This window comes from Mesocricetus auratus, unplaced genomic scaffold (assembly GCF_017639785.1).
Source record: "Mesocricetus auratus isolate SY011 unplaced genomic scaffold, BCM_Maur_2.0 Super-Scaffold_6730, whole genome shotgun sequence".
Taxonomy (NCBI): Eukaryota; Metazoa; Chordata; class Mammalia; order Rodentia; family Cricetidae; genus Mesocricetus; species Mesocricetus auratus.
This window is the reverse complement of record NW_024429184.1, coordinates 87,934,209-87,961,562: the sequence shown is the minus strand read 5'-3', so window position 1 is coordinate 87,961,562 and position 27,354 is coordinate 87,934,209. Positions and strand designations below refer to the sequence as shown.

General features: G+C 43.7%; 2 protein-coding genes and 1 long non-coding RNA gene across 4 annotated transcripts in view; 2 read left to right on the top strand and 1 right to left on the bottom strand.

The window, feature by feature from the left end:
- Positions 1-27,354, top strand: part of Gnal (G protein subunit alpha L) — a 117,597-nt gene that overhangs the window by 72,648 nt on the left and 17,595 nt on the right. For both annotated transcript variants that reach the window (XM_040741676.1, XM_040741677.1), the window contains exon 5: positions 6,619-6,716. In XM_040741676.1, coding sequence (XP_040597610.1) covers positions 6,619-6,716 — 98 coding nt within the window. The remainder of the gene's footprint in view (positions 1-6,618; positions 6,717-27,354) is intronic.
- Positions 22,750-23,209, bottom strand: LOC121138831. The gene is made up of 2 exons (XR_005875697.1): positions 22,995-23,209; positions 22,750-22,920 (listed from the first exon to the last, which is right to left on the bottom strand). It is a non-coding gene; the product is annotated as an uncharacterized LOC121138831 (long non-coding RNA).
- On the top strand, positions 23,343-25,123 carry Chmp1b (charged multivesicular body protein 1B). The gene has a single exon (XM_005074646.4). It carries the CDS (start codon positions 23,465-23,467, stop codon positions 24,062-24,064), a length of 600 nt encoding a protein of 199 aa, XP_005074703.1. The 5' UTR covers positions 23,343-23,464; the 3' UTR covers positions 24,065-25,123.

Genomic DNA, 27,354 nt, shown 5'->3' with positions numbered 1-27,354 from the left:
GGGATTTACAAAGTCTCTTAGGTTTAGGAGTGGGAGTACTGTGAAAAATCTCAAAAGCTAAAAAACTACTTTTGTGTGGGGTGGAGGGTAGTTAGGGAAAGTTGTGTTCCCATCACCAAAGGGTAGATTTAATTAATTCTCCACTATGAGCCGTAGATCTGATTACTAAACTTCTATGCTTAATACAGTTAAGAGAGATGGTAATTTGGAAATAGGAGTTTAAGATTTTACATATCTCTAAAAATAATTATAATTTCTGACCTATACACACACACACACACACACACACACACACACACACACGAACTAGACGAGCAGCCAAACCATGAAGGTTAACATCGTGCCTGTAGAGGTCCCACGGCTCCTGTGTTTTCAGTCTACACAAAACTCCAATTATGTCCCAGTTAAAACTGTCTCATAAGCTATGAAATAATTCACAATAGGCATGTGATGTTCATAGAAGACTCATGATGAAGATGTCATTTTTCCATTAGTGGGCTAAAGACTCTCTGTAACATCAATCAAAACATAAGCAAGATAATCCTGAAATGACATATGAAACTAAAAGACCCTAGAATAACCCGAATGATATTCTAACAGCATTGGAGCAGGGAAGAAATTAGAGGGCCTGAAGCTTCATAATTGGAAGCTGGAAGTTAAGCTAGTGTCAGACCCCACGTGACAGAAGCTGGAGGGGAAGCTTGTGTTAATGTTGGACTCCACATGACAAGCTATGGATTCAACTCCAGGAACAAAAAAGAAAGAAAGAAACTCATTTTAAGGTTACTAGAAATCCACAATGATCAAGGCAGCCTGGTGAGGACATAAAGGTGACACAGGGTTAGAACCAAAACTCCAGAAATAGATCCAGGTACATGGATCAGTTTCGACATGGTAATTATAGTAACTCAACTGAGAAAGACTGGTCTTTTCTCCAGATGTGCTACAAAACGTTGATATTCCTGAGGGAAAGAGTGAGCATTGGCCCTTTCTTCACACGATGCCGAAATTGGTTCACTTGGTTAATATGCAAATGTATGAACTAAAACTATGATGTTAATAAGAAAATTTGGGGGAAATTCTATTTTGAATTATCCAAAGACTTCTCTGTTAGAACAAACAGAGTCATAAAACCTAAAATAAAATAAAATAGATTAATTGAACATCACCAAAACTTTTAAATTGTGTTCATCAACTGACATTTAAGAAAATTAAAGTTCAGGAGAAGATATAAATAAACCCTGTATCTAAGAAGAGTCTTAGCCTCAGGTGACATTTTTTAAAAATCATTTATTCTTTTTTAACAAAAATGAGTAATCAGAAGACAAAAAAGACTTACAAGAGTCCATGTTTGGTGGTATATACCTGCACTCAATCCAGGTACTCAGGAGGCTGGGAGGGTTTCTGAGTTGAAGGCCAGTTTGGGCTACATAGAAAGTTCTAGGCCATCTGAAAGAGGGAAGGGGAGAGAGAAGGAAGGAGGAGATCATCAAGATAGTGATCTCCCGCATCATTTATCCTTAAGGAAATGAAAGTTAAGACCACAATGAGGTCTTAATTAAGAAGAAAACTGATAAAGTGGTGAGAAGTCAGAAGCTGGAAGTCCTAGGCTTCACCCCTGCAAGTGCGCGATGGAGCCACGGCATACTGCTGTGCTAGGCAGGCTGGCAGTTCTTAACAGCTACACATCCATTACTATATAACCCAGCAAAGCTTCCCAAAGTCCCTGTAAAAACTAACACAGCACTCTTAATATCTGTTCAAAGCTGGAAACATGGCACAGGGTTGGCTCGGTGAATAACGTGCTTGCTGCACAAGCCCAGTAACCTTAGTTCCATCCCCAGAACCCACAGTGGAGGAAGAGAACCATCCCCCAAGAGGTGTCCGCTGACTTCTACGGACAACACCGCTGTACGCTCATGCCCACGCTCAAACATGTAATAATAATAGCGATAGTGATAGTAATAAAACAAAGTTAAACTAGAGACAACCAAATGTCTATCAACTGGCGAGTGAATGAGCAAAATATAATGCATTTATACAATGGGCTAGAACTCTGCAATTTAAAAGAACAAAGAGAGGACATAGCTCAGGATGTAATGTAGCCCAGTGGTAGACCAATTGCTTAGCATATGTTCAGTCACAAGCAGAAAAACATTAATAAACCATATTGGTGATATGCATGACAAAGTGGATAGATCTAAAATGTATCATGCTAAGTGAGAAAGAAGCTAAAAACAAAAGATTATAAGATTTCATCTGTATAAAATTTTTAGAAAAAGCAAAACAACAGTGACAGTGAAAGTTAGCAGCTATCTGAACTGGGTTTTGTAGCGGTGGGTCTTGACTCAAAAGAAGGGTGAATGTCTTCTGAAGTGACAGTATGTTCCTACCTGACTGTTGGTAGCTGCATGAAGTTTATGGCATGTAAAATATACCCCACAAGTTGTTTTTAAATGATATTGAGAATAGTTACTAGGCTAAATCCTACAGACAAAAATAGACAGGTGTGTACATGATGTCCCCCATGCTTACACGGTCCCCCGTGCTGTCCCTGGCCCAGATAGCTGCTGTGGGCCAGAGAGAAGAATGCTAGGTAGACTACCAGTATGCCTTGAGGCAAGACTCATCCTTTTCCAGTTAGGTAGATGTGATGAAAATGACGTATATTCAATGGTTCTCACCTAGCATCTGAAATACGAAACTGAATCATCTATTTCATAAATTATTAGAGACACAGAAAAGATCTGGTATCCACGACCCCCAGAATGTTGCCTGGAACACAAAGGGTATCTAGTGAGTGTGGGATAGGACCTCCTTATACTGTGTAACTTTTTTATTGTTACCGTACTTCACGCTAGCAAAGGTAGGGCTTTGGGACTCCTCAGTGGTTAAATGTTTGGGTTAGCAGGACTTTTCCTAACACAGTTTCTGAAAGCTGTTCCTAAGTAGAATTTTAGATAAACTTACAATTAAAGAATTGTAAGTTATTGCTGAACTAAGTTTTGTGTGTATATATTTAAAGATCAGTGTTTAAATAAAAAGACCTATGTACTTACTCCCTTAACTTCTGCGGATAGCGATTTGGTAGGTAGTGATTAACTGTGAATAAACACAATGAATTCTTAAAAAAAAAAAAGAATTGTAAGTTAGTCAACTTACAATTGACTCTCCATAGTGATAGATTCTACATCTAAGAAGCCAACCTGTCAAGAATCATAAATACTTAAAGGAGAAATCTGTGAGGGTTCTAAACGTGCACAACCTGTCTTCTGTCCTTACTCCCAAAGGATACAGTGCAGCAACTATTCATACAGAATACATCACCTAGGAAGGGGTTGGAGGCTGTAGCTCAGCAGGTGGAGTGTGTTCCAGTGTGCTCGAAGCCCAGCATTCAGTCCTGAGCCGTGCACAAACCAGACATGGTGGTGCACACCTGTAATCCCAGCACTCCAGACTGGAGGCAAGAGGACTGAGAGACACAAGCCAAGGCCATGCCCTGCCACATAGCCAATCCAAGGCTACCTTGAGCTACATGAGATCTTGTCTCAAGGAGGAGGAGGAAGCATCGTTGTCATCAAGAAAGGGTCTGTAAGATTAAAAATACGTCATAGACATAAACAGTTTTTGCAAGAGGGCTCCTGACCCTACCACCAGAGGCATTTTCTTTGTCATCTTTGAGAAAATATCATGCAGTGAGCACAAGGAGAAGTATTTTCTCACTACCCAGTGACGAGTTCCACAAGCCCGGGGAGCAGGACTGGCTGGGGACTGCTGCCACTAGGAGGAGCTGGCTGCCACACCCTACAGTGTCACGGGCCATTTGCACAGCCCATATCTCAAGAAATTAGAAAGATGATTTCAGTTTGCATTTCAAAATGGGAACTATGCCCCAAGTGTGTATAACCCAGAAGTTATCTGCGTAAGTTAGCATGGAAATTATATAGGAAATAGTATTCTTATGCTTCTTGTTGTCATTGGTTTGTTTTCTTTTTTAAAAGAGTTATGAAGAATCTGATAGCAGAAACAAAAACGGGCTATCATCTGAGAATTTCAAGCTATTTTTTTAAATATGCTATCATTCCAGGTAGTGGGAGACAGTGGAAGAATGAGGTATGAAAGCAATGGGCAATGGTTAGATACTTAACTTTTTTTTTTACTTTAAATTTTACTTAAAATTATGGTCCATAGGGAGATGACTCAGCAGATAAAGTGCTTGCTTGGCAAGTGTGAGGATCTGAGTTCAGATCCCTAGCTCCTACATAAATGCCAGGTGGGTATGGCAGCTTGCCTGTCACACCCTACTCAAAGGGTAGAAGACAGGGCTCCCAAATGGAGAAAGTCGGTTAGGTAGAGTTTCCATTTCAGTGAGCTCTGGATTCATCTGATCTTTCAACAAATAAGGCCAGGAGCCATGAAGGGAGACTTCCAGTGTCAACCTCATATGTCTACACGCCCTTGCATACATGAACACACACGTAGATGCCCACATGTGCAGACATGAGTACATACCCATGTACACACCACACACATGTGCATTTATATCCAAAGAATATAAAAGTATGCTTTCAAAACTTTAGAATTTTGTTTTGAAGAGTTGTTTTAAATGTGGCACTGTGTTTGCCTTAGATACTGCAGTTCAGCCCCTTTGGAGAGTCAAAAGTATCTGCGCATTTTGGTTGCTTAAACGTACAAAGATCTCAAGATGCTTCTTGTTTGGTAATGCAGAAAAAATTTAAGAAATGCCACAGTCACATTGCTGCTCATCTTTCCATTTCTGAATACTTCCCAGCGGAGCTGGAAAGCTGGGACACAGGCATTGATACAGGAGGCAGCCCAGGCGTATCCCTCCAGGATCTTGAGAGCTGTAGGTCTGAATGGTGCAAGCACCCATGACCATGTCCCTCTACTCCCGCCCCATCCAGCAAGCGCCTGTTCTGCTGTCAGTGACCAGACAGTAATGAGTTCTAATCCAGGTGCCTACCTCTCCTCTTCCACCTGGTAGAGGGGCCTGCAAGGTGCCACAGTACCTCTGCACATCTGCTGGATCCCATCCCTGTGACAAGCTTTCCATGGTCTCGTCTCCAGCTGGCCTAATCCTGTCTATGCCCCCTAGCCTCATCCCAGTTAGTTCTGGATCTGACCTGCCTGGGGTCTCTTCTGTAACCAACTGCTGTGACCACCACATCTGCCCACTACATGGGATATGAGGGGGAAGGGAGACAGCTCTCCTGACTCTGACATGGACTGGAGAAACTTGAGAGAACTTCCCAGAGAAAGGCAGGAGCCTGCACCTGCTAGCATTTTCCTCCCAGTTTGTTGTTGTTGTTGTTGTTGTTGTTTTGTTTTGTTTTGTTTTGTTTCCGAGACAGGGTTTCTCTGTATTGTTTTGGAGGCTGTCCTGGAACTTGCTCTTGTAGACCAGGCTGGTCTCGAACTCACAGAGATCTGCCTGCCTCTGCCTCTTGAGTGCTGGGATTAAAGGTGTGTGTCACCAACGCCCGGCTCCTCCCAGTTTGTATTGCCCTTTCTTAACCCAAGAAACCAAATAAAGGGTCTGCTGCCCTTCACACTTATTAACTGGGTTTAGACCCATCCTGGGCACTTCATAACCTGCCAATGGGAACTATGTGGACTTTTATAAAATGTAATATAGTGTCAATGGTTCCTATGTTCAAACCCAGCCCAATCTGTTGTATGTTGTCAATCACCTGGAGAGGAATCAAGAACCCCAGAGGTAGTGATGTGACTTTAAGATAAGTCACGTTCTTTCAGCACTCCCTGACGCCATAATGGGTGAACCTGATGACCTTATGACTCTCGGGTGAACCAAAACTCACAGTTCGTAGTTAACTCATGGTTTACTTTAAACACACAAGAAATAAAACCCTCATAGTAAACTGTCCATCACTGAGTGGGCATAGTCCTGGAGGACAGTCTGGGCTACCTGAGGCCCTATGGAAGATTTTTTATGTTAATGAACCAATTTAGTCTATCTACTTTGTTATGTCTACTTTTTTAGTTTTATTTTTGTTCCATGTGCACCACTTATATGTCTAGTGCCCAAGGAGTCCAAAAGAGGGCATTGGATCCCCATGGACTAGAATTGCAAGTGGTTGTAAGCTACCATTTGGATGCTGAGAGTCAAACCCAGGGCCCTCTCAAAAACAACAAATGCTCTTAATCACTGAACCATCTCTCCATTCCTCCATCCTTCCATTCTGATCTTACCTCACATAAAAAAGTCAAAATACAGTTGCTAAGATGGACCTTAGACTATCCATGTCTTTCATTGCCAAAGTGGCTGCTTAACTCTCAAGAGCACTGAACACTAAGAACCATACAATTGTCTTGTTTTATGACTAATGACTGGCACTGGTTTTTGACTTACAGGTTTCATTCTGGTGAGCTTTGTGAACAGTAGGGAGATTCCGTAGCTTGCATGAGGGTGAGAGCATAGATGCTTGCTTGCATCATGGTGCACCTGACAGTACATAGCTTGAACCTCCACGATAAAAGAATCCCCGCCCTCCTTGCAGTTTCTGTCTTGCAGTTTCTTTTCACTTCTCACTTTGTGAAATATCCTGACGTGTGTTTTGTCACTCTTCCCAACCTTAGGAGTTCTTTGATCACGTGAAGAAGCTGTGGGACGATGAGGGGGTGAAGGCCTGCTTTGAGAGGTCCAACGAGTACCAGCTGATCGACTGTGCACAATAGTAAGTTGCTTCCCTGGGCAGGCCTCTGCGAAATGCGATTGCATTCCTGACCGTGCTGCCCTCCCTGTGGCCTGAGGTTTCCTAATGCAGAGAGCAAGTGTAGCTTTTGGCTCCAGAAGTTAACTTTCTGAAGGAGGTGTCTTCAGCAACAGTGTTTCATGGAAGTGTCAGAATAGCCTTCACTCACTTTGTCATGATCACTACAGTTCTCCTCATCTATTCATTCCACATACACATAATGGCGTATTTGTGAACCATAATGTACTAAATACTCATCATTATATCTTTATTTTGAAACAAGGCTCCCCAGATTTTTTTTTTCAGTTTTTTCGAGACAAGGTTCCTCTGTATTGCTTTGGAGCCTGTCCTGGAACTCACTCCGTAGACCAGGCTGGTCTCGAACTCACAGAGATTGGCCTGCCTCTGCCTCCCACGTGCTGGGATTAAAGGCATGTGCCACCAACACCCGACTTCCCAGATTCATTTTTAATATCAAAATTTGTAGTACTAGAGAGATAGCTCAGTGGCTAAGAGCACTAAGGACTCTTCCAGAAGACCTGAGCTTAGTTCCCAGCACCCAGATAGCAGCTCACAAATGCCTGTAACTCCAGCTCTAGAGGGTCTGATGCTATCTGCTGGCCTCCTCAAGCACCTGCACTCACATGCGCAGAGATACACACACACACACACACACACACACACACTTTGGAATTCGACATAATGAATCTAATATTGATCTCAGGCAGGTTCTTTCTTCTCCTTTTTCTGTTGTTTTGGAATGCTTTGGAGTTGAACCAGCAGTGACTTCAGTATGTTCTGATTGGCTGATAGTGGAAATGAAAACAGACTCTGATTATGAGACAGAAGTGAGAGTAGACCACATAACCCTTCTCACACAAGCACCCTGTAACCAGGGTACTGAGCTTCAATGATGACTCTTCTCATCCTGCTGTTTTCTGTGCAATCAATAAATTTGTGTTCCAGGGAGATGATGTTTCTACATTGTCTGAGATCAAGCACAGACCAGTGTTGGATCTCACCCATAGATTCAGGGTAGTTTGCTTTGTGAAGAGGCTTAAACTATCTTCTCTGGAGCCTTTTGGAACAAACAAGTGTGGTATGCAAACCTTCGGTAGTGGTTCTCAAGTAAAAAATGTGAATGAATAATCCCTAGTTAAGGTCCCCTTTGCTCCCTGAGATACCAAAGCAAGCGGTGATAGTAACCCGGGACTCAGGTCCAACCATACAGTTGTTCCGTCCATTTTGTGACCAGTAATAACAATGGTTGCCTGTTTAGATGCCTTCTGGGATTTGGAATAGTACAGCTCTCTAGTGTCACATTTAAGCATGTTAATGAGTCAGTGCTAAGTGCACTTGTCACTGGAACTTTCTCTGTGAAGGTCAAGCTCACAATAAAGCTTTTGTTGTATGAGGAAAAATAAAATAATTGTTTTCAGAAGTGTGATCAAGGCCTGGCTGCTAGAGCATGTGGCCATCCTTGTGTTTATTAGAAGGTTGAGGCAGGAGGATCACGAGTTTGAGGTCTGCCTGCATTATATAACGTCTGTTAACTCACATGCTAAAGCAGGGAATGCCAGCTGCTGGGATCACTAGCATAGCTGGAGATGACAGTGAAACTCACATAGGCTTGCACCGGAAGTCAGTATGCAGTCTGTGCTTTGTCATCTCCGGTCAGTGTTCCTGGAGACATGGTATTGCCACTCCTTGTCACATAATGAATTACTTTTTTTTCTGATTTTTAGAAACAGAGTCCTCTGTGTATCCCTGGCTGTCCAGGAATTTTCTCTGTAGAACAGGCTCGCCTCAAACTCACAGAGATTCATCAGCCTCTGCCTCCTAAATTCTGGGATTAAAGGTGTGCACCACCACTGTCCAGGCAGAATTTAAAATGGAAATCTAACTCTTGTGTCAGTGGAGTGGAGAACTAATGATTTAGCTTGCAGTAGAATGTGCAAAAATAAATCTTTTTTTTTAAGTGACACGAGTTTGGCAGTAGGCAGACCAGGACTCAAATGCTGTGATAGCTCTGCTACCAATTGCTGAATGAGACTTGGGGCAAATATTTCAGTGGGAAAAAAAAAACAATGGCACCTAGTCCCATGGAGTTGTGATAGGATAAATAAATTAGATATCCACTGTGCCTGGCATACAGTGAACTCCTTGATAATTATTATTCTTGCCCAGAGAGTAGACTGAGGCAGCCAGAATCAGTTTCCCAATAATAGAAATAGATCACAAGAAGAGATTTCTATTTCTTTCTCGACTTCGATCTGTGCAAACTACAGAAAGCCATGATTAAAAAGTGCCTCGTGAACAAGGCTTCTGGCCTCAGACTGAGTAAGACCCCTTTCGGGCTTTTTTAACCTCACACCTGGCCCCATCACAGGAAGCTGCCACCTTGGAGACTTGTGAGCCCGACTCTTCACAACCCCCCTACATCGCCATCTTACCCGTCTTAATACGTGAGAATCGCATTGGCTCAATTCTGTCTCCTAACAATGATCTTGTTTCACTTCTGTGCTCAGGCTCTGGGCTAAGGGAAAAGAGGAGCAGTTCTCAACATGTGAGGTGAGACCCCTGGGGGTTCAAACAACCCTTTCACAGGGGTCACCTAAGACCATCACAAAACACAGATATTTATCATTCGCAACAGCAGCAAATTTACAGTCATGAAGAAGCAACAAGAATAATTTTATGGTTGGTGGGGGAAGTCACCACAGCATGAGGAACTGTATTAAAAGGTCACAGCATTAGGAAGGTTGAGAACCACTGGAATAGAGTTTCCAGGGGAAAGGTAATATTCCATAAATGTTTTTACACCAATATATAGCTGCCAGAGTTTTTTAAGTTGCTAAGTAAATGTTAGAGAAACGTAAGCTGTGACCATCTCCCATCCCTGTCACTTCCTAAAAGAAAGGACACAAGGCATCACACTGGCAGAGGGATGGGACCACGATGCTGTGCTTCTGTCCACTCATGAGACTTTGCTCTTCTCCAGGGAATGGGCCCTGTTCATATTCGTGCATCCATCTCTCAGCCGGGCATTTCCTTGGGAAGGAAGCCTCTGGCAGTGAGTGATATTGCTGATAACATGGACATGCTCTGAGAAGCGTGTCCTTAGATAGATAGTTCCATCACTATACATACACCATAGAGCATGTGTGCTATGCAGATCTGAATTGCATAGCTTCTGGACACCAAGCTACCAGGTAGACTGATAAAGGCACATATGTTTACCACCTGATTCATGGAGACATATATAAATGTTTACCAGCCATATTGATAGAGACACATATGTTTACCAGTCAGATTGATAGAGACACATAGAAACGTTGACCAGCCTACTCTTTCTAGAACTTTGATGAATAAAACAACACAAGACTGGGTCAAACACAAAAAAAGAAAAATTGATGCAGTCAAGAGACAAAGTAGGGACTGGAAGATGGCCCCGAGGTTAAGAGTGCTTCCTGCTATTCTAGAGAACAGGAATGCAGGCCCATAACCACCTGAAACTACAGATACAGGGGACCCAATACCCTCTGTTGACCTCAGCAGGCACCTACACATACATGGCATACATACACACACACAGAGAGAGAGAGAGAGAGAGAGTCATACATATACACCCATAATTTTTATCTTATAAAGCAGGAAGTCCAGCATGAGCATGGCAGATACTACAGTGACAACACAGTCGTTCCCTCACTGTGTCAAGTATGAGGTGCTGCATGTGAGTCACGGCTGTGCTTTTATCTGACCATCAGCTGAGCATGTCCTACGTGCCAGCATCACTACAGGTGCTGAGAAATGCACTGTGCTGCACCCCAGCAGCTGTAAATACAGGAAGCAGGATCATTCCACTCCATGCAGTCTTAGAAACAACCAAAGTATATTTCAATCCAGGGAATATGGAGGTCTCACATGCAACATAGGATTGTCACTGAACTAACAAAGCAAGAACCCCACATTCCATGTGCTACTGATTGGAGATCCTGACCCTTGGCCCTTCTCAAGTCCATGCCACACCCTAGATTCTCACACACCGCAGCTTCCTCTTGCAGATCCCCAGGACCTTGATGTAGTTTCTTCTTTTCCTCATGTAGGCTACTAGAAGATCTGACTAATGTCTTGGGTGACTCTGAGTCACTGTACTATGCAGCTTGGCAGTTCTGCACTTTGAGCCCTGCTGCTCACTTAGGAGTCATCTTTCTGTGCCTAGCTCTCAGAACCATCAAGGAAGAGATCCTCGGTGAGGCTGAAATGCTCTTAGGGTCTCAGGAGACTGAGTTGCCCACTAAGATCTAAGAAGCTAGTCCCAGTGGTGCCAGCTTATAATCCCAGCTACTCAGGAGGTATAGACAAGAAGATAGCAAGTTCAAGGTCTTTTGTGAGCACAAGAGTGAGCTCAAAGACAGCTTGGTCAGCTTAATGAGAACAAAACTATATTGAGGGCTCTGGCTTTAGTTCAGTGGTTGCCTAGCATGCAAGAGGCCCTGGGTTTAATTTTCAATACCAGAAAAAAAGTGATATCATGAGAATCTAGCAGTTCATAAAAGTCTCTGTCTATAGTCCCCAACCATTCACTTTTAGATATATGCCCAAGAGAATTACAAGCATGCATCCACACAAGCAAGGTTTCAAAGCAACTTTATCCATAATAGCCAAAATCAGAAACGACCTAAGTGCCTATCAACAGATGTGCAGTGTCCTGGCCAGGGAATGTATTCAACAACAGAAGAAAAAGGCAGTGCTAATGCACAAATAGGAAACTGACAGACCTGGAAGACACCATGCTAAATGATGGAAGCCAAACCCAAAGGGTCACAAATAAATGATCCATGCATATAAAGTGCCTATGAATAGAGGAGACATGGCTCAGAGGTCAAGAGCACTGGCTGCTCTTCCAGAGGTCCTGAGTTCAATTCCCAGCAACCACATGGTGGCTCCAACCATCTATAATGAGATCTGGTGCCCTCTTATGGTGTGCAGGCATATATGCAGACAGAACAAATACCTGTGAATGACAAATCCATAGAGGCAGAGGTAGGTCAATGGTACTGGAATGGAGAGATAGGCAATGTCCAGCCCAGGTCACCTCACGACTATCCACCAATAACTGGAACCCACTCACCCCAGTCTGTTGTCACTTCTGTGTCCCTAAGCAGCCAACTACTGCTTCCAGAAACGAGACTGGCATAATGGGAGGGGGAGTGGTAATCAAGGTTTCCACTGAGTTTGAAACTCCCCACTCTGGTACACATTTCTTTTTAGCACCAAGCAAACTGCAAATCACGAAAGATTATATTTTATTCCAAGTTCCCTAGTTCCTGCAATGAAAATTTACACACAGTCTACTGAATTGTCCCACCCCCCCAAATGCATTTCCGTATAAGGCCTCATAATAAGTGATTAAGTAACCATGGAAACAGCTATTTTAGGAGAGAGAAAATTGGTCCTTTAAAGAGCTCTATAAAATCAGACTTCACTTACTGTAACTTCCAACACCACCCAGTGTGGGCTCCTCCGTTCTGTTCCAACACATGAGCTCATCTAGAAGCATATCCATCTCAGTAATCGCCTTGGGAAGGCTCAGAATATCAAAGGAGGAAAAAAAAAACACATAGGGCAGAGAGTCAGGTTCTTCTTGTCCTTTAGTCCCAGGTCTGCCTTTCCTCAGCTGCCAAGAGTTTTCCCAGCCTCATTCAGCATCTCTAGCTTGGACTTCAACTGCGTGACTCACTGCCAAACCTTGGGAATGCTTTTAGGATAATCAAAAATAGTTGGCACCTTTGCAATTTCAACACCAAAGCTGGCCTCTTACGGGTAATTTTAAAATACAAGAACGTAGAATTTAAAAGATATGTATTACACTACAGCATTGAATTCATCGAAAGTATAGCCATCACCAAGATGTATAAACATATTATTCTTAGCTATCCATTTCACCTTCATTTCTTAGATCATTTTTTCCAGACTTACTTTCTAGATCTGTCCCTGGTTATGGACAGTGGTTTTTTGTTCTGTGTTTGTTTGTTTCTTTCTCTTTTGCTGTGGCAGATGGTAAAGTGGTGGTGATGTCACAGATATAGAGACACCTGAGCATGAGGCTCTTGGCACCCTCTCCCAGTCCTTCACGTCTTCCACCGTTGTTTGGGAATGTCTGCCTTCTCGCACGTAAAATGACTTTTAATTAACGGATTTTCTAGCTGTGTGTGGGTGGGTGTGCACTGTGTACAAGTGTGTTCACGTTCAGATGTGTGAGTGTGAGCTCGCTTGTGCCATGGCACATGTGGGGTCCGAAGACAGCCTTGGGGGTCAGTTCTTGACTTCCGGCTTGTTTTCCCCAGTGTGTACGCCAGGACAGCAAGCCCCAGGAGCCCCCAAGCCTTCTCCCATCTGTGTGCGACCTCTAGAATTACAGACAGGTGTGCACACTCCGTTGCCTGGCTTTCTGTCGGTTCTAAAGACCGAAACTTGAACTTTTTGAGGTGTGTTACTACACATGATTGTGTGTAGAAACTGTTTTTAAATGTCTCGAAGTAATGACTCCCTCGCGTGAAGAACTCCAATGAGTTCTAATTTGCCAATCAAATTGATACTCTGTGTATAAAAGGGAGAATGAGCCGGCCAGTGGTGGCACAAGCCTTTATTCCCAGCACTTGGGAGGCAGAGGCAGGCGGATCTCTGTGAGTTGGAGGCCAGCCTGGTCTACAAGAGCTAGGGCTACCCTGTCTTGAAACAACAACAATAACAGCAAAGGGCAGAATGACAGGACAGTGTAGGCCCTTAGTCCTGCCTCTTCCCAGGGTGTCACAAGTTTCTAATGCTCTTTGCCACTTGTTTTGCATTCTTGGAGTTTCGTGGCGAAGGTGCTACACAGTAAGACCTTCAAATTATAAGCAGTGCGATAAAACAATAGATTATCTTTTTGATACCTTGGAGTGGCATTGTTTAGTATTCATTAGAAATTAAGCCCTTTGTCATACAGACCCAGGTACAGAATGCCATAATAAAAAAAGTGACTGCTGTGATATGGCTGGTGGTGAGGACCAGGGGCCACCCCCACCACTCCTGCACTGCCTCGTGCCCCCCTGTGGTCCAGTTCGTGATCTCAAAAGCAGAATTGGTTTTCAGGGTTCATAACAGAGAAAGAACCCAGCTTACACCAACTGCCAAAGCTAGGTGGTGACTTATTAAAACAAGTGGTCCTAAGTAACATGGGATTTTATTACTGTTGCACTCATTGTGGGTGTTTGCATTTACCGTCTTTAATTGGTACAAGTAAGCCAGAAGGTCTCTGTGGCCATTTTTTTAAACAAAGTTGGAAGTTCAGTGTGTTTGGTGACAGTATGGCTCAGTGGTAGGGTACTTAGTTGGCATTTATGAAGATGGTTTAGGCACCAAGAAAAAATGGGGAAAAAAGATAAAAATCAGATGTAAAGTTTACACTGAAATGAAAAGCTGCAACTAAGATGATTTCTAAACAATCAGGCACAAGTGTTTAGATGGAAGTGTGTCACTATTTTTTAGATGCATCCAGGTAAGATAGATTGGTGAATGGGCAGACAAACAGATTCATGGACTTTAAATATATATATATATTTATATTTAAATTTATATATATATAAATCCAGATGATTGGGTATGAGTCTATAGCCCCAGCAACTCAGGAGACTGTGGCAGGTGGATCTCTGTGAGTTCAAGGCTAGCCTAGTCTACAGAGTTAGTTCCAGGACAACCAGAGCTACACAAAGAAACTCTGTCTCCATAAATAAATAAAAATATAGCCGGGCGGTGGTGGTGCACACCTGTAATCCTAGCACTCGTGAGGCAGAGGCAGGCGGATCTCTGTGAGTTCGAAGCCAGGCTGCACCGACAGCCTCCAAAACAATACAGAGAAACCCTGTCTCGCAAAAACCAATATATATATAAAAAACCAGAAGCCAGTTGGGAAAGAAAGGGTCTATTTGACTTACACTTAGTGTTCATCACTGAGGGAAGTCAGGACAGGAACTCAAACAGGGCAGGATCCTGGAGGCAGGAGCTGATACAGAGGCCATGGAGGAGTGCTGCTTACTGGCTTGCTTCCCATGGCTTGCTCAACCTGCTTTCCTATAGAACCCAGGACCACCAGCCCAGAGATGGCACCACCCATAGTGGGCTGGGTCCTCCCCTACCAATCGCTAATTAAGAAAATGCCCTACAGGCTTGCCTACAGCCCCATCTTATGGAGGCATTTTCTCAATGGAGGCTTCTTCCTCTCTGATGACAGTTCCACAGAAAATTGATCATGGTCATTATAAGACCTACTAGTCCGTTTCTGTGTACATACCAAAGAGAACTGAAATTGTGCATCCACATGGATTTTTCCAGTGGTGATGTTCCTAACAACCCAAATGCCCATTAGCTGATGAAGGGATAAGCAAAATGTTACACAGCCACACAATGCAAAGTTTAATAGAATTGTATAAAAAAATGAAGTCTCTTGGCATACTGCAACACAGATGAACCCTGAACTCATTATGCAAAGCCAGGGCAGCCAGACAAGAAAAGCCACGTATTGTATAATTTCAAGTACGTGAAATGAGCAGGACAGGTATATCCGTTAAGACAAAATAGATTAGGTATGCATAAGGCTGAGGCGAGCTGGGAGTTATGTAGCTTTAGTGGGTATGTTGTTCTTTTATGAATGGTGAGAATGAGTACCCTGAGTGATCGAGAAGGTGGTTATGCAAATGCTGGCTGTAAGAAAAGTCACTGAGTTATGGGTTTTTAAGGCACTCCAAAGTGAGACTCCCAACCAGGTGAGATGGCATGCACCTGGAGTCCCCGCTCATCAGGAGGCTGAGGCCGGAGAACCATCTCAGCCCAACAGTTGGAACCTGGGCAGTTCAAAAGAAAAACAGGCGGGGTGTGGCGGGGTGCACCTTTATTCCCAGCAGAGGTAGGCAGGTGTCTGTGAAGTCAAGACCAGCCTGCTCTTCATAGAGTCCAGACTAGTTCCAGTTCTTTACATAGTGAGGTCCTCTCTCCAGACCAGAAAAGGAAAAGAAATCCTCATTTCCTGTTACACTGGCTTGTTGAGTTTGTAACTTGGAGATTTCAGGCATCTGATCATTTGAGTCTGCCTGTTTAGGGGACTTTTCCATTTAAGTATCTGGGAAACAAGAAATTCCATTCAAAGACACTAAAGTAATTCTCACTCTCAGAACTGTTCCATCATTGTGAGGCCCGAAACTTGCCATGTTTGCTCTGTGTTTACTTTATCGTTCTTTTATCCATTCATGATGGTTAGCTTTTTGTCAGCTTGGCATGAGCTAGAATCATTTGTAAGGAGAGAACATCACTTGGAGATTTGCCTCCACGGATTGGCCCATAGGCAAGTCTGTGGGGCATTTTTTGAAAGATAGATGTGGGAAGTTAGATCTTACCGTGGATGACGTCACCTCATGCAAGCCATGAGGGACAGGCCAGTAATCCGCATCCCTCCAAGGTCTCTGTTGGAGCTCCTGCCCTGACTTTCCTTCATGATGAACTGTAAGCTGCATGATGAACTAGACCCATCCCTTTGCTCCCCGAGTTACTGTCACGTCTGCTGTGCGGCCTGTGTCCAAGAATGTGCGGAGGGTGTCGGGGATTGACAACACAGAGACTCGTTCAATGATATAAAGAAAACTTTAAACAGGCTCCAAAAAGGTTCAAGAAAACCTCCTAAGAAAAGCTCCCACCAGAGAAGCTTCTGCTCTCTCCTCTACCCTGGCTGGTTCTGCTCTGACACCAGAGGTGGATGTGTGTGGGTTTTTAAGGTGCGATTAGTCTTTGGACAAGGTCGAGGTCAGGGCAGTTTCCGTGGGATGGCCTTTCCCAGGAACTTATTGTATCATTTTTAGTAAACATGTTTTTTACTAAACATTGTCTTACAGCTGCCTACTCCCAGGCAGAAGGGGAAGTGGGTCTCTGCTCAAGGTCTGGTGTTCCCACAAGTTACTCTCAGCAACAAAAAGTAAACTAAGTCACCGTTTAACACGGAAAAAGGAAGGAAATCACAGAAAAGCAAAAATGCAGATTCAAGACATAATCCCCACAATGAAAATGTGTCTTTAAAATCTCTAAAAGATGCCTGCAGGTAATCCTTCGTAACTTCTCTAGCTAGGATTTGCACCTGCTCTCCATGAGGAGCCCAGCACAACCACCTCATGTTAGCCAGAGCTGCTGTGGCAAACAGATACCTCATCCCTTTTGTATAGTGAATAGGTGAATGAATGAATGAATGAATGAATCTAAGTTCCATAAGCTCTTATCACACAGATGGACTATCTATCACCTAGGAATTAATTACTCACTTGGAATTGCTTTATTTATTTGTTGAAATTTTTCATACGTATTTACCGTGTATTATGGTCCTATCTATTCCCCTACTCCCCCTCAAACTCTCCCAAACCACTTTCTCATCTCCCTCCCAATGTCTTGTTCTCCATTTTAATGTATTTTTTAACCCAGACTGAGTCCATTAGTGCAGCCCTGCTGTTTCACCATAGCCTAGAATGTGACCTAGCACATCATGAGTGGTCCATAAATTTCAACTGAATGGCTATTGCTATCATAGTTAGGCTTCTCTGCTTCCCCCACTGCCTTATTCTACCATGCTCATGTCCTCGAAAGTAATGTTTCTATAAAGCTAACCTAGTTAGAGGCACAATGTCTACTTACAGCATAGTCCTTCCAAAATAGAACAACCCCAGCATCCATCAACTCATGAATGACTAAACAAAATATGATATGTCCATGGAATAAAATATTACTCAGGCATAGAGTGGATGAGGTCATCTGGTCTGTGGGGGGAGGAGTGGCTAGTGTAGCTAATTGGTAGGCAGTGAACTTAGCGTGGATAAGGCCGGGATCTGATCCCTCATACCAAAAAAAAAAAAAGAATGAGGTTATGCTGCATGGCCTCCTTTACAATAGAAGTATCTGCTGCCTCGGGGACAATGGAAAGCTGTAATGATACCTTATGTAAGTACTTTCCCTCCTTCCGGTAATGTAATTAGAGCTTTTAGAAAGGATGCTGGAATGTAAGAGAGCTGCTCTTTGAGAATTTCGCATTGAAGAAAGCAGTCTGAAATAAGGACTCCCCAGGCTGGTACATGTACCAGTTACTAGAATGAAATAACTTTATTGCAGAAGATTCCATTGATCACATAATAGCTAGAGTCCATCATCTCAGTGGTTAACAATTGAGAAATAAGTATTATTCTATTATGATAATAAAATGAGATGTTGAAATCTAAACACAACTCCCATTTGCTTGTGGACTGACTGCCCTGTTCACATGAGATGCCCTTGTTTCACATTCTATCTGATATTAATAAAACTTTAGTGCTTGCCATGATTTCTGGGAGTAATAAATGTAAGATCCCTAATCTGGCTGCCTCTCACAGGCAGTAATTGCTAAGGAAGAAACTGCTTTGCTGTAGCTTTCTAGTAAGATGTGAGCAGTGACTAAATATATCTTCTAAGATAGAAAAGACCTGGGAGATCATTTTGCCAAAAAAGGTAATTTTGTATTCTTTTCAACTGTACATATTTAATAGTGTTTCAGATTTCTTAAGAAACTAGTGTGCAGTTAACACTGACTACAAGGTCAGTTTCCCATCCTGGTTCTTTCTAAAATATGGTGCGACCTGAACAAATGAGTGTGTAGCTATCCCTTTGTGTTTTCGGGCAGCTGGTTCTGGGCCGCACAGAAGTCAAACTCTGTGGCTACTGAAGTTCCCTGTGTATTCATAAAACGACGGAAGTGTTTGCACAGAGCATGCGCACACCCTCCCATGTACTAAGCCATCCCCAGGTGACTTGTGACGTCCATGCAATGTAAGTGCTTTGTGAGCGGATGTGGCACTGGGCTGTCAGGGAATGAAGACAAGGGAGAGGTCTGTGCATGTTCACCACGAACTCGGTTCCTTTATTATTATTGCTAAATAAAATAATAACCGTCACTCCTCAGTTACTAAAGTACACGTGGAGAAGAGAGCAGATGCCCATCTCCCTCCACAAGGACACACTTACTTCTCAGAGTTTGCAGTATTCCTGGGAAGTCTTCCAGAAGATGGGAACTTTTGGGGAATGAAGCTGTAGCAGATACACAATCCTGGGCTGCTAAAGAAAAGAACAGAACAGAAATCTTGCAAGGGGCCAGAGCCGACAAAGCATTGCTGTCACTGTTTCCTCGTTTTGGTCCACACAAGTGCATAGAAATTTTCAAAGTTTGGCTTGGTGTAGTGGAAATTCAGTTAATTTTCAGTTCTCTGTTTACCCCCTAATCACTTCTGCAACTCTGCTTTCTCCTGAAAGTGTACTGTGAGGTGATGTAATGTTGCTTTCTGCTTTTTTGACACACGGATGTGGGCTGGAGGGGGCGGGGCTTGCTCATGCTAGGCAGCATTACACTGAGCACCACTCCCATTCCTGGCTGGGACCTCAGCTTTATTTATTCCTTCTGAACACTTCCCTGAGCTCTTCCCGATGGTTCCTGAAAGGTTCAGGCAACACTCTGGCCAGCCCAGAGTTCCGTGAGAACCATGCAGGTGCAAAGGACCCCTTTAAAGGAGTGACCCCTGCCTGTTTCCGCTCTCTTGCTCTTGCTCTTACTCTTACTCTCTTTCCCTCTTACACTCTTACTCTCATCTTACTCTGTCTCTCTCTGTCTCATATCTTATCTCTCTCTCTGCTCCACACGGGTTGGTTACCTCTCACCCCCCTTTTCCCTCCCCGTCCACCAATAAACTCCACGTGGGATCGTTGAGTCGCGGTTTGTGTCTCCTTACTGGATAAACCTAAACATTTTAACACCAGTTCCCAGAGAGAAACAGACACTCTTCTGCCTCCCTCACCAAGTTCACTGAGAAAGCTTGGCCAGCACCCCTGGGCCTTTCCATGAGAAGAAACTCTAGGGAAAATAAAATACTCTACTTAATGAGAAACTATAAATTGCTCAAGTTTGCCAACTACCCTTGTCCCCTAGCCCAGACATGGACTAGAAGATTCCAGCACAGCCCTACCAATCACCATAAGAAGACACACATTATCTTTTAAGCACCCCCTACCCAGCTGGATATACAGAAAGGAACACCTGCCAGTCTAAAACAGACCCCAAGCACCGCCACCTCCAGTGGAATGTAAAGGATGGAGAATGCTTCCAGATGTGTTGGATGCAGATGTGGATAAGAGATCCTCAGAGATAACTCCTGAGGCTCTGACTCAAACATCTAGGTGGAAAGATGTGTATGTAAATAGGGACGAGGATAGAGGTCAGTCTCTAAATGGCCTTACCTCTGTGAGCAGAATAAAAACTTGCTGTAATAATGGATGCCTAGGAGGTATGAGCTGTAGATCATGTTGGGTGTTATGGGGTAGCCATGGAAGAGAAGAAGCAAGTCATGGGGTACTAAGTTCATTACCCAGGGAGAGAAGAGCCATTTGCCAGGGACAAATTCAGCCTTCCTGTGCCAAGCTGCAGTCGATGGATATATGGCTCCTGGATTCCACCCACATTGGGAAGTGGCCCAGCTGTAGTTCACAGAGTACAGCTCCTTTAGTGCCTCTTCCACACCTTACATCAACCTTGCAATCGCTACCACTCCTCCGTCTTCTCAAGCGAACAACTGCTCAGACAACTTACTTTTGTAGGATAAGTAGCAATCACTGGTTTTCTTACTGTTGTATTTGGGTTTTTGAGAAAGATTCTCACTGAGTAGCCTAGGCTAGCTTGAAAATTTGTATCTTCCTGCCTCAGCCTTCCAGGTGCTGGCATTACAGATAGACACCACCTCACCTGGGGATCGAGCCTAGGGCCTATTGGATTGTAGGCAAGCATTGTAACAACTGTAATGTCCTCACCCCTGAGATTTCTTCATTCTTATTTTCTGTATTGGATTAACTTATTACTGCTCCTGGGGTGTCATGGAATCTGATGTTAACCTTAAACAGAGTTGTGGTCACTGCCAAGTTACTTAGCTCCCAATGCCTAGGTTTCCTTGCCTGAAAACTGGAGCTATTAATAGTGTCTACCTACTTCTATGTGACGATACAGTGAGTTTATTTATGGAAAGTGCTGAACAATGCTTAGCAGTTAAACATTCACTAAGTAGTGGTAGTCATTGGCTCCATCTGTCAGAGTTCTCATGATTGTGTTCCAAATCATCCTACCTAATTAGAATTTGTCATGAAGAAAGCTGTAGGGCTAGGATGTGGCTCCATGTAGAGCGTTTGCCTAGTATGCATGAAGCCCTAGATTCCTTCCCCCGTCCATGAAAAATCAAAGAGGAAGGGAAGAGGGAGTTAGGGGTCATTGACAAAGAACTTGTATGTAGACTTCAAGAAAGTCCAGGGGTCTACAGGGGAGGTGAGTAGGCTGAGGGTGAGCAGAGAGGCTCAAAACACCCTCTCTTCTCGATACATTCATAGATGGCATCTCTGGAAAAGCTTCCTTGGAGGAAGAACTTTGCTGAGGATCAGAGGTGGTGAGTGCAGAGCTTACTGGTTAGGATAATGCCCCAGCCCCTCAGTCACATTCCCTGTCAATAAAACTTTCTCAGACACACTGCCTGGACGGGCTGCACAGTGGGACAGTCATCGTGTTCCCTGCTATAGGGTAGCTAATGTCATAACAGATGTGGACCAGGCATATGTCCAATGCTGTGGCAACCTTCCAGAATTCAGCTACACCAGAGTAGGGGTCCTGGGAGGACTGGATGGGGAGGGGACCTCAATAGATGCAGGCACGAGGAAGGCACTTGTCCTCCATCTCCATTTGGTGGGTGACACAAATCTTGAGCAATTTCCATTCTTCAGTCTGGTTTAACAGGCATAGGAACAAAACCTGCTCTATAGAGGGGGGCATGTAGCAACCCAATTTTGGGGTGGGGGGCTTCTTCCAGTCTGTGCTTGGAAGGAGGGGTGTGAATTGAGGAAAGGAATTAGACAAAAGACAAGAGAGAGAGTCAGGAGGGCAGTGAATACTGAATCACCCATGCCTGTTTTTCAAAGTCTTTTTATACCCTCATCAAAAGAGGGGGAGAAGGCAAAAGACTTCTTTACCAAAAAAAAAAAAAAAAAAAAAGAAAGAAAGAAAGAAAAAGAAAAACAAAGAACAAACAAGCGTAATTACCTTCTCAATACCCAAAACACCAAGTAACTATGTCCTGAGTTACGTATTCTATTTTCAGGCAGGACATGTAGCAACCACACTTTAGGCAAAGTATCCTGTTGCATTTATCTTAGGCCAGACATCCTTGGAAGAGCAAGGGCAGGCAAAAACTCTCTGACCTTAAGTCAGAATGAAATGGAGTCAATTCTGTGGGTTCCCAGAGGGTACTCTGTGAGTCCTGTCACAAAGAACAGTAATGTAAATAAGAGCTGTGTTCTGGCTGAGCAATGGTGGCACACGCCTTTAATGCCTTTAATCTGAGCACTCCCAGAGGCAGAGGCCAGAGGTGGGCAGATCTCTGTGAGTTTGAGGCCAGCCTGGAACTACAGAGAGAGTTCTTGGATAGGATCCAAAGCTACACAGAGAAACTCTGTCTGGAAACCCCACCCCCACCCCCCCGAAAAAAGAGCTGTGTTCTGGGGAAGCGCCCTTAGCACAGGCACACTTTAACTGATTGACAAGCTATCACCTGAGTGATGTAGGACTCTGGATTAAAATAATCTCTAAACAGAATTTGTTCACATATTCAAAATCGTCTGCTATTTCATCACGGCAGTGGGCCTTCTGCCGTCTTGTTGCTGCTGCGTGAGTAAAGTTACAGCACACGTTGCTGCCATGGAAAGCATACATTTATTAAAAAAAAAAAAAAAAACCTAATAGTCGGTGGCAGGCTTGATGTATGCCAGTGTGTGGGTCTCCGCACCTCACCATTTGCTCCTGCGTAATCTAAAATGGCAGCTCACCTGTCAGAATTCAGGGTGAGCGAAGCTCCTGGGATATTTATAAAACACTAGAAAGACAAAACCGTACCAGCAAAAGATGGCTCTTTTTATTGCTCAGAAACAGGAGGTTTTGGGGTGACAACTGCCCGCAGCTTCCCTGTAAACTGAGTTACCAGCCAGGGAGTGGAGTTTGGTCAGGAGAGGCATCTGCACCCCTGCAGAGATCGCTGGCAAACGCCTAGTCAAGTCGCAGCCCCTGTAACGGATTCAGGTTCCTTGAGAAAGCATAAAGAGAGCTGAGGGGGGGTGGGGGGAGGGGATATGTCTTACTTTTCAGCTTTTCAGCGCTGCACCCAAACACTCACTCCTTCCTAGATGGAGCCCGGATAATTTTTTAGATGCAGGTCTGGACACATCCCGTCTTCTTCGGTAGCTATACTCCTAAAAAACTAAAGCATAGGCGCTGGTTTTATGAATTTGTTCCTTTAGTTTTGCTGCTTTAGAAACTAAACGAACTGGCGCGAAAGACGCTGCCAGGTAAATTCCAGCACAGTACCCTAGATGGGCGTGGCCTGGCGCTGTCCGTCATTCGGGCACCGCCCTCAGGCTCCGCCCTCCTTTAGGCCCGGTCCTTCTCCTGAGGGCCCCACCCGGCGCCGAGTTTGACGTCACTGTCTGCGCCGCTCGCCGTAGATACAGGAAGTGGGACCAAAACAAAGGAGCGCCGGCTGGGAGCGGACCTACCTGCGCTGGTGTCCCTGCAGCTTTGCCCGGGCCCACTCCACGGAAGCCGCACGACCATGTCCAACATGGAGAAACACCTATTCAGCCTGAAGTTCGCGGCCAAGGAACTGAACAGGAGCGCCAAAAAATGCGACAAGGAGGAAAAGGCCGAAAAGGCCAAAATTAAAAAGGCCATTCAGAAGGGCAACATGGAAGTTGCAAGGATACACGCCGAAAATGCCATCCGCCAGAAGAACCAAGCAGTGAATTTCTTGAGAATGAGTGCGCGGGTGGATGCGGTGGCTGCCAGAGTCCAGACTGCGGTGACGATGGGCAAAGTGACCAAGTCCATGGCGGGTGTGGTTAAGTCGATGGATGCGACGTTGAAGACCATGAATCTGGAGAAGATCTCCGCTTTGATGGACAAGTTCGAGCACCAGTTTGAGACCCTGGACGTCCAGACGCAGCAGATGGAAGACACGATGAGCAGCACGACGACCCTGACCACTCCCCAGAGCCAAGTGGATATGCTACTCCAGGAAATGGCAGACGAGGCGGGCCTCGACCTCAACATGGAGCTGCCACAGGGCCAGACCGGTTCAGTAGGAACGAGCGTGGCTTCGGCTGAGCAGGATGAACTGTCCCAGAGACTGGCCCGCCTTCGGGATCAAGTCTGACTGCAGAACCAGCCCGCCCAAGGTTTCCTTTCGACGCGCTCTCTGTTTTTGAGAGATGCCCTAGAATTGTGCCAGAATACCGAACAGTCTTCTTTCTAAAAACCTTTGGGTTTACAGCCTTCTCCAGATAGTATATGAAATTCCAGTTTTCCTCCACTTCTAACTGGATTTTAAAGTTCTTTTTAGCTTATGATGATGTGTATTTTTTATAGCTGCCTTTTAACAGAACAGGTTGATTTGTTCTCTATGAATCTAGAAAAATCGGCAGAACTCTAGCCCTCATGTATTCCGTTTTCACTTAGAATTATCAGATTGAAGTTTATTTTTAGTGTGGTTAATGATACATAGTGACAAGTGGTGCAAAAAATTAAATGAGGAGGAATGGGTACTTAGTTTATTTACAAATCTGTAAACACTTTGTTCGATTTATTTGGTGGAAAATACTCTTTCTGTATATCATTTGGTTTTCTTTGCTTTTGCTATCAAAGAAAGACTAACTGATGATTAATTTATTCTCATAACTTATACTAGAACCTTAGAAGATTTTTGCAAAATATGCATTTTACATTCTGTTCATGGAATAATGTGGTTTGTATAACTGGGGGAAAATGCCACATACTTTATTATCAAGAAAAATTAAATTTGTTCATTTATATTCTATCGAGATTTCTTAAGACTTAACATTTAATAATTTCTAATTGTGTTTTTTTGTTGTTGTTGGTTTGGTTTGGTTTGGTTTTACGAGACAGGGTTTCTCTGTATTGTTTTGGAGGCTGTCGGTCCAGCCCGGCCTCGAACTCACAGAGATCTGCCTGCCTCTGCTTCCTGAGTGCTGGGATTAAAGGCATGTGCCACCACCACCCGGCTCTTAGTTGTTTCCTAATGAAAGTCAACCCTCTATTGACTGCTGATCAAAATAATGTTCATCAACATGGCAGTCCTATTACATGCCTAACATTGCCAATGAACTGCTGATTTGGTCCTGATAAATCCTGGGACTGTTGTTATAGGTTTTGTTTTTATTTGATAACCAAAAATATAAATAAAATTAGAACAGTATTTTTAAGTTATAATTATTTGCATGTATGTTGTCTTAAAGCAACAACTCTTTTAAAGTCTCAAAAAGCATAAATTAGTGCTATAGATCTGCCAAAAGTTTAAATATACAATTTAGCTAGAAGTCTAGGACAAGGGAATGAGTTGGGGTTAGAAGGAAAGAGACAGAGGCCGGAAGCCTCCACCACCAGCCACCTTCCTTTTATCCTCTGGTGTAAAGCAAAGCAATTCCCTGGCCTCTAAACACAGAGAATAACTTGTGTTTGTTTGGCATATATATTAACCTAAGTTAAATATTTATGAAGTTTGTTTTATTTAATTCCCCTTTTCCTGTTTTTTTTTTCATCTAGAGAATTCCAGTGTTTCAGACAAAATAGAGATTCTGCAAAACTCTTTGGAAAATCCATTATTATAGTGTGATTTCCATGTAAATGAGTGTTTAATGAAAAAAAGTGCAAGCGTACACAGATGAGTACTGACACTCAGTTATTGAGAGTGTGTGTATATATGTATGTACACGTTTTCGAGACAGGGTTTCTCTGTATTGTTTTGGAGGCTGTCCTGGAATTCGCTCTGTAGACCAAGCTGACCTTGAACTCAGAGATCCTCCTGCCTCTGCCTCCCAAGTGCTGGGATTAAAGGCGTGGGCCACCTACACCCGGCCACACCTTTTTTTTTTTTTTAAAGTCTGCTCGAAGGGACTGGTTACTTGCCCAGTATCCTCTCTCAAAGGACCCTTAGCAGATGACATGTCTTCTCATATACACAGTTGTGCTGAGTCAGTCATGTATGAATACAACCTGTGTCTTAATCCACTTGACTGGAAAACCTTGATTAATTACAACTTAAAAAAATAGCATAGCCAGGCATTGGTGGCCCACACCTTTAACCCCAGCACTTGGGAGGCAGGAGTGGGTGGATCTCTGTGAGTTTGAAACCAGCCTGGTCTACAGAGCAAGTTCCAGGACAGGCTCCAGAGCAATACACAGAAACCCTGTTTAAAAAAATATATTAACTCCTTGGTAAATCGAGACCATGCTTTTTCCAAAGTTGACCTCAATCCTGAATTCTTATAGTAATTTGGCATTTTCTTGAATATTTCTGGGAACCTTGATATTCTTTGAATGTTTTTTTATGGATACATTTTTTTCTGAGCTGGATTTTAGAATTAATGGGGGAAAAAACAGACGGATGTGCAAACTTCTCTAGTAGTTTATTTTAGTGCAGGACCCCAGATGTGTGTAATCAGAGAACATTCTAACCAGAACTGTTCTTCCTACTGCCTTTGATTTGGGGGTGGGGAGAGGAACATGTGTAAGTACCAGTCTGGTCTGGTGACCTTAGGAACCTTAATAGTCTGTGTGTAATCACTATGAAGGATTTCTCTGCAATACATGCAACATCCTCCAGGGGGCATTTGCTGTCGAAACAACTCAAAGCTACCAGCAAAACCTTCAAAGCAGGGGACATTAAGCAAACTGGTGATGAGCCTATTCCTTTCTTTTCTTCCACTACCTGGTCTAGTAACCTGCTCAGTTTCTCCAAGTTCTACAGTTACATTGTCAGGCCATTAGGGAGCAGAATCAGACAGGATCTGCTCATACAATAGGCTCCTGGTGGTGTCTCAGAGATCCATGCAGTGACTACAGGCAGACTGTTTACACCAGTACAGTGAGCACAAGCCAGAACCCTGGTACTCCCCTACCACGTGGACGTTTTCATTCATCAGTACCTTTATCTTGTAGGTAAGTATGACTCACTTCCCTCGACAGTTATAGTGTGCTTTTTCCTTAACACAAAGAAGTTATTTAAAATGCGGATTGATGGCAGGTTCAGCAGTCTAATTACAAAGGACACCCAACAACCTGTCCATGGCTATCCTTGTCCCAGCTTGTCCCCACTTATTGATCATCTTCATGGCCATCAATCAACTTTTGAATTATTATATTAAAACACTCCTGCCGGCACTCATGCCTTTAGCTGTAGCAGGAAAATCTGGGAAATAGCAAATCCAGTTGGTAGGGCAGAGAGGCATTGTCTGTTTAATGTGCTGGGGTTTAAACCCAGAACCTCAAACATACTACATGAGCATCTACCAGTGAGCATATCCCCAGTCACACACACACACACACACACACACACACTTCTTTTTTTGTTGTTGTTTTGTTTTGTTTTAAAAGACAGGGTTTCTCTGTATTGTTTTGGAGGCTGTCGGTCCAGCCCGGCCTCAACTC